The sequence below is a fragment of the Danio aesculapii genome, chromosome 16, assembly GCF_903798145.1.
Source record: "Danio aesculapii chromosome 16, fDanAes4.1, whole genome shotgun sequence".
Taxonomy (NCBI): domain Eukaryota; kingdom Metazoa; phylum Chordata; class Actinopteri; order Cypriniformes; family Danionidae; genus Danio; species Danio aesculapii.
In genome coordinates, this window is record NC_079450.1 from 30,742,821 (window position 1) to 30,754,734 (window position 11,914).

An 11,914-nucleotide genomic window follows, 5' to 3' on the forward strand; every position below is an offset into this window, starting at 1 on the left:
TGTATTTATATTGTCAGGAGGAGAATCCGGAAGTTTTCCTAGCCCCGCCCCCTCTGGACGGCGCTTTCCAACACGTGGCTTTGTTTATCATCTTCCTTAATATTGCAAAACCTCTGTAGAAACATTATCGCTCGTAGAGCTCGGATCCCTGCTGGATCATCTGTCCTCATGCGCTTATGAAATATCATACACGGTAAATTCAATTTGATGAGCACAAGATTCTTATTCAAGTTCATCGTGTTAAACAAACAACAAAAGACTGTTCAGAAACGCCCAGACAAAAGCTTAAAATAGAAAGAAAGCTCTTCGGTTTAGATTATATATTTGAACAAGATAATAATGTTATATAATTCTGCCATATAAAAAACTTAAATCGTAAGCCTAAGTTTGGGATATTATACAAATTAGGCTATAATAAACATGATTGACCTTTAATCTGAATAGTGTATAGCATAGAATAGCCTACATACTGTATATGGTAGTTGATACTACAGTGTTTTTGATACATTCTATAGTAAATTACATGAAGTAATTCTTGCACATAGGCTAACTAGAAATACAAACAAACTACCCAATACTGTTCTTAAGTCGTTTTCCATCCAGCCTCCAGCGCCTAGACTGCAGCTCTGCACAAGACGTTTGGCCAGAGGAGAAATGGTCGTGCCCAATTGAGCCTGGTTTCTCTCGAGGTTTTATTTTCCTTCATTTTTGTCAATTGGTGAAGTTTTGTTCCTCGCCACTGGCTTGCTTGGATTGGGACTTGTAGAGCTGCGCATCAATAGATTTGCTCTTCAGTGTTTGGAATTCCAGCAGTGAATTTTAAACCATACTGAACTAAACTAAACTTCAAATCTAAAAACTAAACTGGCACAGTTTCAATTCACTAGAATTTCTGTTAAGCTGCTTTGACAAAATGTGGTAAGTACTCTAACTCATACAGTACCATACTCTTTATTAAAGTTTGGTTAAAAACACTAGTACTGTAAATTACTATAGTATTTTGACACCAAAGAAGTGGGTCAAACAAAGGCTGGTTATCCATTATGAATAAATGCATACGTTTGTACCTTAATACTGAATCTGCTAGCAACATGATCAGAGTCTAAGTGACCTTCTATTTAGATAGCACCATTTTGTAAAATGAAACTGGTAGAGAACTGCACTTCACACCGTGATAAGGAAATATAATCTTTTGGAAATCGATTTCATCAATACCTGTTCACTTTTGTTTGGTAATGAACTGCATACTGTGCGAGAAATGTGACCCAGCTGCCCTACATTATGATGTAATGAGAGCTGATGGAAATGGGAAACTCGCAGCTTCCTTTAATCATTTAATCTCTTTAAGTCGGACATGCGAGTTTCTCTGTGTTGATTGTTTTTTTCAGAAGCTTTAATTCTTATCAGCTTGAAACAGTGGTGTGCTTGGACCAAAGGATTTGTAGGATGGGTATATTAACAGTGCTTTACACTTCCTTGAGGCTAAAATGGACACTGTATTGTTTGCAGACCCGCTGGTTTCATTTTACACCAAGATGTATTTACCCGAGACATGACTAACACCTAAATAAATGTGTCAATGCAAGTAAATGGATACAAAGTAATGGGAAATTCAAGTTTGGCACATAGACACATACAAATTGGCACAAGACTACATGCCTATCAAATCAAACAAAAAATATGTTATTATAAAAGAAAGAGGTTATAATGCAATTAAAATTAAAAGATTTTGAAAACAAAATGTGAAAATATTTGTGAATTTTTGTTTCACGATTCAGCGTTCATTCATTCATTTTCTTTTTGGCTTAATCCCTTTATTAATCTGGGGTTGCCACAGCGGAATGAACCACCTACTTATCCAGCATATGTTTTACGCAGTGGATGCCCTTCCAGCTGTAACCCATCACTGGGAAACATCCATACACTATGGACAATTTAGCTTACCCAATTCACCTATTCCACATGTTTTTGGACTTGTGGGGGAAACCGAAGCACTCAGACCTGTGATAAAGTTGAAATGAAACATTTTTCAAACAGTTTATCTCATCTCATTAGCACAGCGCTGAAGTAACCTGACTTAGCTGTGTGCTGTGAGCTGTGAGCTAGTCTGCTGCAGATCAGAAGGCTCCAGAACAGGCCTCTTCAATGCGCTTCTTCTGTCTGGTAGATTTTAGTGGATGCAGAAGGTCACAGAGGCCTCTGAATGACAGAGGAAACAAACATGTATCAGCTGGAACACATGACAAGATGCAGAAGCACATGCACAGTGTGTGACTGACTGTAGAACATTCATAAAGAGAACCATGTTGCTTCATAGAACTCAATACCCAATACTTCATGCTTTCCAAGAAGCTGTCTGTTTAAAGAGTGACATTTCACTTTATAGAAACATGAAGATATTCTATAGTAACCATATGATGCTAATATAAACAATGTGTTTTATATTCAGAAATATGACATCAATATTTAATTTTTTTCTAAGAAAAAATTTTTATATGAATAATTTCAGGCTTAACTATATATATATATATATATATATATATATATATATATATATATATATATATATATATATATATATATATATATATATATATATATTTATATGTATATTTATATGGATGTATATATATATATATATATATATATATATATATATATATATATATATATATATATATATATATATATATTTATATGTATATTTATATGTATATTTATATGTATATATATATATATATATATATTTATATAATTTAATTTTTTCACTTAATCAGCATTTAACTGTACTTAAAAGGCATAGTGTTGGGATATACGCATGGTTTAGTCACATTTTTTTCCACACTACATTTTAGGAACATTATCAAGCACACATTTAGGCAGATATCCAGTATAAATGATGTTCTTGCAGTCTAAACTTTTTAAAAAGGCAGATGTTTGAAATGTTTTACAAACATTGTGACTTGAAACCCATTTCATTTGCTTTTCGTTCCAAAGGTTTAACTGCACATCAGGAAGGCATTTGCTTGAATTGCGAGGCAAATACATTCAACGTGACATTTGTTCCTCTCCTAAAATATCTTTTCCCAAGCCATGCTCACTGTTTGGCTCTCAGCTTGGGGACAAGTGCTATAAGGGGATTTCCTACACATGTAGATGGCTAGATGACAAACATATTTCCATTTGATGGCTTAAAGTATGAAAGGCTCAGCATTTTTCTGTTGAACAAGTAAACAAAATGCTATTGGATGTAAAATGTTTTTGTTGATGGAATTGTCTGGAAGTGTTTATCGTGCACACGATCACACACTCTCTTTCTCACACACACACCTGCTGCTGTTGCTCGTACATAGATTTCATCATTCCCTTAGGTTCACTCTGTGAAATGTTTCAATTTACATCCTGGACCAACAAATCAGTGACTCAGGCCAGCCACATGATTCTGGTGGTGTAAAGTTCCCCCTTGTTTGTTTCCCAGAATAACGTCAGATCACAACCTATGGTCTACAAGAACTGAACCTCATCCTTCCTGATAACAAGACAAGCTATACAGCACAAAATCTTCACATATGAACAAGTTTGATGAAGTATAATTAATGAAAACTCAAAACAGCACCGGTAAAATACTCTAGATTGCACGGTGAATGGAGATTACATATTTATTAATATTTATTACATATATGGGCCAGTTTAACCCCAATACAAAATTGGCAAATGGTTTGACTCTCAGAGGTTTTGTGGAATGTGTAAATATGTTATGATGCAATTTTAATGCATTCTGGGGTTAAATACCAGGGGACAAACCAGTAGTTGGGTTAAAATTTTAAATATAATTTATATTAGTCTTTTTTTATCAGTCATTGCAAACTCCCAACAGCACATGTAATTCTCTAAATCAGGGGTGCCAAAATCAAAATCCAAACTTGATTGAGGCTAGTATGCCGCAGGTAAATATAGTTGCCATGGGTAACTTCCTAATTCATTTACTAATATTTAAAATATAAAAAGCATTGCTTTATATTAACTAATACAGCATATGTTCATTGTATAATTAACTTATTGCAGTAAAAACAAAAACAGTGTCATTTATAACAGAATGGAGTAACACTAGTGATTTGCTCGGCATCTCTGCTCTAGATTCTTCTATGAATTTGGTTGTTTCCACCCAACTCTAGGTCAAATGTGAAGAAACCCAATCTTTACGTAAAATTTACAAATTAGTTAAATATTTAACCCAGAATTTGGATTTGTTCTTATTTGACCCAAATTTGGGTTAAAGCAAATTAGCATTCTTAATTGTGGACAGGCCCAAAATTAAATAAAAATATTAATATTTGTGTTATTACCAGGAATGTGATAAAATTTATTGTTTGAGAAGTTTTCCCTAATTCATTTACTTTTTTCATGTAATTTTAGTGAATTGAATCATATCTCAAAATCAGTCACTTCAAAATCAATTTAATTCTTAAAATTGAATATTGCAGTGCTATTATAACTGAATAAGTTTTCAACTAAAAACAGAAAATGCCATTTGGCCATTAAAAGCAACAACAAAAAAACCTCCTGTCGAACCATTTTTTTTCCAAAGTATAGAGTATGTGTGTGTAATTTTCAGAGCCTTGATATCACTTAAATTTATAGTGTAATTATTCAAGAGAAATGTGCTTATTTATACGGTACCACATGGTCATGTCATTCACACTATTAAAGAAGATAGTCAAGTCTCTGCATGGCTCATCTTGAGTCTGCAATGATTCACCATTTCATGTCTGGGCATGAAGACACCTGTTACAGTGCAACTGGGAGAGACAGAAAGACATGTGAGAGCAATAACACACTCACACACACATCTCACACTTTACACCTTCCGTGGCATGTCATATGATGAGTTTCATCTCTTATGATCAATGCAGGATGATGCATATTGTTGGTCACTGTCAGAATTATATAACAGTTTACATATTTTGGAAGAGATAAAACGAAAGATAATACATATAGATGATTAAATAACAACACACAAAAATGTTGTTATACAAAAATGTATAAATCTACGTAGATGATAAAAACATTTGACATAAAAGGTGTAACTCATCAGAAATTAGATTTGTCATTTAATCACTCCCACGTTGTTACACAGTTTTTTTTGTATGACTTTCTTCTGTGGAAGAAAGAAATGCTTTTATTTAAGACAGTGTTTTATTGTTCACACAATGAAGGTGGGATGGGTCCAATTTCTCCTTCCCACCCCCATAGAAAAGGCTGACTAACTGATGTTTAAAAATGTTTCGGCTGAAATGTTCCTTTAAATTCTATACAACCAGATAAGCCAACTCAAATAAAGCATATATATGCAGAATTTAATAATAAACCGTCTTTATTTATTAATGTTCCACTCAATTAATTTCTAACAGAACGTAACTGTTATATATTTAAAAACAAACAAACAAACAAACAAACAATCACATAAATACATTCATAACCAATTTACAAAATAGAGGAATGTGAATAAACTATTCAATTTCAAGTTCAAAACATTTCAAAACAAACTCTTCAGGTTCATAGGTAATGTGTATTATAGTGTAAACGAATGTGCACTAGACCAAGTTATAGAGAGTCTTGACAATTAAGCTAAAATGATGTCTTACTTGCTTAATTTGAAATATCATGCAGCATTGGACTATAGCTCTGACATTTTAACAACTATTATTAGTTATTTTACTTAGAACTTAACACGTACAAAAGGAAACCACCAAAGCTTTATTTTGCTTGTCTGTCATTTGCGTTGTCATTGCATATTTTCTAAATGTGATCTATCAAATACAGTGCAGCAAGAATTTCAGTTGGAGACAGACATATTTTACATTTGCATTAAAGGGCACCTTCTTTACCCCTTTTTCAAGATTTAAGAGGAGTCTTTTGTGTCTCCAGAATGTGTCTGTAAAGTTTCATCTCAAAACACCCATCAGATTATTTATTATACCTTTGTTAATATTGGAATTTTCTGCTCTAAACGCAATGTAGCTGTTTTTGTAGCCTGTGCCTTTAATGCTAGTTCTCCCCGCCCACCATTCCCACATGCCTCTCAGAGTGTGCCTCAATCTCCGCCTTGGCGGCATCAGATAAACAGCACAGTGAAGCAGATCTCAGGTAACGTTTGTGAGAATTACTACAGTAGGAACTTTCCCAATGATTATTTGATGTATTTGTTGTGGAGTTAACTCAAGCCTTTCGATGAGTCACACACAACATCGTTATAAAGTTCACGCATACACACAAACACACACAGCGTGGCGTTTATCTTTGCACTGTTTTTGCACGGCAAATGTGACAGGATAAACGTTAATATCCACTGCTGTATGATATCTGTTTTGTTAATGTACAAAATAACCCTGATTTAACGTCCACAAACCGGGATTGAAGTGTCATCTCGCGGTTGTGCTGATAAAATAAAGACTGTAAAATCTCTGTAATTCATTACAAACATGCACTGTTTTAAAAACGTTTTAAACTTGTAAAACTTATTTTTGATCACATTTGATTATCACAGAGAGCTGAACAGATCTTTTAATCCCGGTTGCTTTGCACACGTTCTGTCTTGTTGATATGATTCTACATGTTGCTATGGAGACATGTTAATACGTGGCTGTCAATCAATCAATTTGGTGGGCGGGGAAACCGCACTCCTACATCACGTTGCAGTGGGCCTCAAAATGGGAGGAATTTGGATCCTATTTTGACTTATAGTCTTTATATCACCCCAATATGACTGTGAACACACTATACCTACAACAGTTTTGTCCAAACAGCTTACAAGAGATGATTTTCATCATGGGTGCTCTTTAAGTCACTAACCAACACTTTGACACAAATACAATCATGTTGGCAGAAACTTATCAGAGAGATAGACCAGTGGTACTGAGCCGTGGTCAAATAGCTTGAATGGCAACTTCCCCATTGACGTCCATGAGTCTGTCTTTGGGTCGAAGCAGTCAAAGCTGTCTGAGTCTTCCACACGCTCGTGGTTGTTAAAGAAACGGCCTCCAGTCACGTAGATCTTGCCGTTCACAACAGTTGCAGAGTGATGCATCTTCCTGGCTTTCATATTTTCACATTTGTCAAATGTGTTGCTTTTTACATCATAAGCTACCATTCTTCTTGTGTATCCTGTTAAATGAATGAAAAATACAACGTTAAAGTTGACATCAAACAGAATTACCATTATTATCCTGTTAAATGAGCTTCATGTAGAATTGAAAACTATTGAAAACTATTGTTTTTAGCAACACTGGTCAGTGTTAAGTGAACTTTTTAGTGCACTGACGTACTGCAATTCTATTCTTTGATCAGAAAGAAGAAAATAGATGAAAATGTATTTATGTGTTGTGCACTTTCCTCTCAATATCTAAGTTTCCATCCAAATATATAATAAATATAGCATAAAACATCCGTGAATAAAGCACTGTTTTCATCCAATAAGTGACAGAGAACAAAATTCTCCCATCCTGATAAACTGGCACCAAATATCAAAATATAAAACGGTATATAATTTGCTGTGGCAGGAGAAGCCACTGTGAGCCTTTTTTCTTATATAATAAATTACTTGTGCCTGAAAAAACTAAATACAATGAACACACGGTGGCTTTTGGAGGCACAAGACTGCTCTTTGGGAGAGCTCAACACAGTTCTGGGAGGTGATAATGCTGAACTACTTTGATGACAGATATTGGCAATGAGATTTAAGAAGGACGAAAACAACATTGTGTTTTAAAATGTAGTCAGTCCACTGGGTTGTCCATTGATGCTGTCCCATTGCTCCCATTTTTGTTATTACATGGTAAAATCGTGTGATGTTGATTGTTTATCCTACTCAATTGTGCGCACACATTTTTATGTGCATTTTTAAAACTTATGCACATCTTAGAATTTCCATTAAACGTTTTTTGAGCAAAATGCAAATAAAAAATAGGTTGGTGAAACACAGCTATCAACAAAACAAAAGAACATGACAACAGTGAGAAAATGGCAGTTAAGAAAGCATCTCATAATAGCAATTTGCATGTGTTTGGACAGTTTATTGGCATCATGTTGAACAATTTGGCAAATTTTATATACTATTTTTATGTATATTACAGACTATATGTTTCAGGTTATGTGAGACTATAAAGTTACAAGTACTCATCGCCTGATGATTTAAAAATATATATATATTTATTTTTGGTGTTTTTGTAGACCGGAAATAAAGTTGGGGATGGGGATGGGATGGTGAAAGGTGGAATGGAATCTTTGGATGCCCATAGCGCAATGGCACCATAAATCAGCACACTGCCCACAAGGTTTTCAGCCATGGCCAAGGATTTTTAATTTACTCCCATTTTGATAGCCCTTAATTTATTATAAACTTCACTTCAAACCTTAGTAAAATAAGAATAGCAAAATTTAATATCAAAATCCAGTGTGCTGGAACTATAGTCACAATACAACAAGAACAACAACAAATTACTTACCGCCTACAATGTAGATTTTATCATCAATCACTGCAGCAGGTGCACAAACATTCTTCACTGTTCTGTTTTCTATCCTGGACCACATATTCCTTCCAATGTGGTACACCTATCAAGAACACACAACTTTAACATCATTTCAAATTCTATTCAGTTACACCAAAAAGCTTAAAAGATCAAACCTGGATCATTCGCACTGGTTTCTGCATAGCGTCTTCCCCACCAAACACGTAGATTCTCTGGTCGTGTGCGGCTACAGCAGGATGCAGAACTGCAGTGGGCATTGGTGCCATGGCCTCCCATTGGTTAAACATAGTGTCGTATCGCTCCACCTCATTAGACAGCTGTCCATCAGCCCCCAATCCACCCAGAACAAATATAAAATGCAGGTAGGTGGCGCTCTGATGGCCGTATCGGGACGTCAGCATGGGTTCTCCCATTCGCCACTGATTTGTTTTTAGAGAAAGCGTGTAGACGGTGTTGCTGGGTGTACATTGTCCTCCTGATTTCATTGTTAAGCCTCCTAGTACGTAAAGGATGCTGTGCATGCAGATATAAGCAGGTCTGTAGAGCCGAAGAGGAATCTTTGCAAGCCATTTCCAACAGTGAGATTGTTCATCATAGAGTAGCGCCTCACGGGATGTCTGTTCACCATTCTTACGTCCTCCAACTACTACAAGCCCCTCTTTACAGTTCTGACGTCGTGGTGTCATCCACAGAGGCTCAAGATCACCAGGACAATGAGTGCCGACAGAAAACAGAAGGCGACGAACGGATTCGATAATTTCTGTGCATATAGAAGACGACTGAACTAGAGGGTCATTGGCAATAAACTGGAAAAGATAATAAGGGTGGACGTGTCTCAATCTCACGCGACGGAACAAATCGTGAATGGTGCCATGTCTGGAGAATGGATCATGATGAATCCAAGCTAGAAGAGTCTCAAAAACTTGCTCCTCTTCAACGCACAGCTTATCGTCCTCCAAGTAGCTCACCAGTTCTGGCAGTGAGAGTTCGCAGAAGTCCTCAGAGACCACCACATCTGAGAAGCTCTTAATGGCCAGCTCTCTCGCTTTTTCCTGCAAGCTGGAGCAATGCAGGATTTCGGAAAGCCGGATCATGCTCAGGCAGTTGTCTGGACTGAGCTGGGTCTGCAGGAAGGTCGAACAGGCCTCAAAAAGTCTTCCGTACTGAAGCATTGAGGCGGCCTGCATCAGAGGGAGAACCAGCTCCATGCTGATGCTGATGGACCCTGTGTACACATACCCCACGATCATTGCAAGTATTTCATGAGGAACTCCTTCAAGGTTTATCCTGGACTTCTGGGTCTCCAGGAAGTTGCTGCAGAACATGGCATAGAAGTAGGGGCTGCTGGACACCAGGACATTGCGGTGACATGGGATCTCCTTGCTCTCAGAGCACAGAACAACATCAGTGAGAATTCGGTCCTTTCTCAAGTTGTTCAGCTCCAGTAAGAGGGTGGAGATCAGGTTTTTGTCTTTAAAATGCAGAACTTCTGATACTGGACCATCTAAGCTGTGGAAAAAAAACAATCATAACATTTTCTGCAGTTATGACATTTGTCACCTTAATCACAAGCGACGTTACTAGTAAAGATTAACATGTATGTACAAAAATCTTAATTTTTTGTGTAAAACTATTGATTTCTTCCATATTTAAAATTATGCCATTTAGACGTTCATTTTGCATCACATAACAAAACTTTTTTGTTCCATATTTTTAGATATTTATATTTAAGTTTAAACAGCTCAATACCAATGTTTAAGAAACCAATATTTGGTGGAATAACACAATCATATTTGTTATTCTGCACCATATATTAATCAATTTTAGCTCATGAACTTTGCATTGCTAGCATTGTTTAATATTTCATTTATTATATTTAAATTTGCATAGATTTTTGTGTATGCAAGAATATAATGAAATTAAAATGCACAAATAATAAATAATTTAGTTTATGAATACATTTAGAAGGAAGAGACTACAGGTCTGATTAAAAAGCAATAGCCACTGATCAAAAGCAATAGTCGATGAATGTATAATAACAAACATGACACTTTGTTAACTAATAGTTTATATCCAAACATATAAAATATTGGTATGGTATTAACCAAATAAGTTAAAGAATTGTATCAGATTCCAAAAATCCAATATTACATCCCAAAAATTAAACGATGTATTCATATAAATGTTAAAACAAACCAATAAATATACTTATCCTTCTAAATGACAATGGTACGCTTGAGCTTAAGTGTAAAATAGTTTGCTAGTTTAATTAGTTGTGAAATGAAGCAGCTCTGCTATTGTTCGTGCACCACAAAATGCAAAAAGAGCATATTTTTATTCATCTGCATGTGAACGAAGGGATAAAGAAAATTATCCTTCTTCACTACATTTAATAGCCAGACCACTTGTTGCAAAACACTTATTTAACAACTCTGCAAGTTCACCACACAATCACATTTATCTCAGATTTCCACCAATTGTTCTGAAGACATACACACAGAAAATTCATGCATCTCTCCACAATCTACGGGTGCTGCTGTGCAGGCAAAGCATCTGCATGGTACACTAATGTGTCAGCCATATCTTCCCTTACCCCGTCTCAGCTGATTTGAAGCACATTCTAGATAGTCCTCTAAATATCAATTGACCGTCAAACCTCAAGCAAAGCTCAAACTCGTCCCTCTGTTTTCCAAAACTTCTGAAAGTTCTTCACTTTCTCAGTTTGGCAGGTGGATGTTTATAGAGACCGAGGCGAGCACGGGTATGTTATTTGTTGTTGAGAAATCCTTCGAGAGGCCTCAGTGTACATTCCAGTCTCCCTAAAAATAGAAACCTCTCCTCTCTGTCAGAACTGCTGGTCCCGCTAACACCTCCTCACCCCTTCTGTTTTTCCATAACACAAGTTTCTTCACTGTCTGCATAGCATGTCTGCATTGCTCCACCACCACCACGTGTGTTTGTTTACCAAGGCTGTAAACAACACTGCTGCCCGAAAGCTATTCTGAGAGGTTACTGGATACTTGGAAAGACCCCCATTTCTAAGATAAGCCCATGTTGTGTTACTACTGCAGCCGTTGCTAAACACCGGGATGATGAAGGCTTTAGAATGAGGAGACACAACAGCTGAACGCTTTGAAGCCAAACATCAGCAGGCAGCCTATAAATTGACAGCCGTTTGTTTGGACAGAGAATTGCTAGTTGTAGGGCACAAAGTTGCATAAAAATCAATAAAGATGTACAACAGTTTAAAAGTACAAAAACTAAACAAATTAATGTTAATTAAAGTCGTGCTTTTAACCTTTTTTTCCGATTTTAAAGATGACATTCTTTGTGAGTGAACGTCTGAGGTCCTTCAAGAAAATGGCGTTAGATCGACAGCGCCATCG

At 36.1% G+C, this 11,914-nt stretch overlaps 1 protein-coding gene across 1 annotated transcript; it reads right to left on the bottom strand.

Annotated features, from left to right (window-relative positions):
* Positions 1–5,356: 5,356 nt before the first annotated feature.
* On the bottom strand, positions 5,357–11,382 carry klhl38b (kelch-like family member 38b). Its single transcript, XM_056476149.1, has 4 exons — positions 11,122–11,382; positions 8,684–10,037; positions 8,505–8,610; positions 5,357–7,164 (listed from the first exon to the last, which is right to left on the bottom strand). Exons 1-4 carry the CDS (start codon positions 11,145–11,147, stop codon positions 6,875–6,877), a joined length of 1,776 nt encoding a protein of 591 aa, XP_056332124.1. The 5' UTR covers positions 11,148–11,382; the 3' UTR covers positions 5,357–6,874.
* Positions 11,383–11,914: the final 532 nt, after the last annotated feature.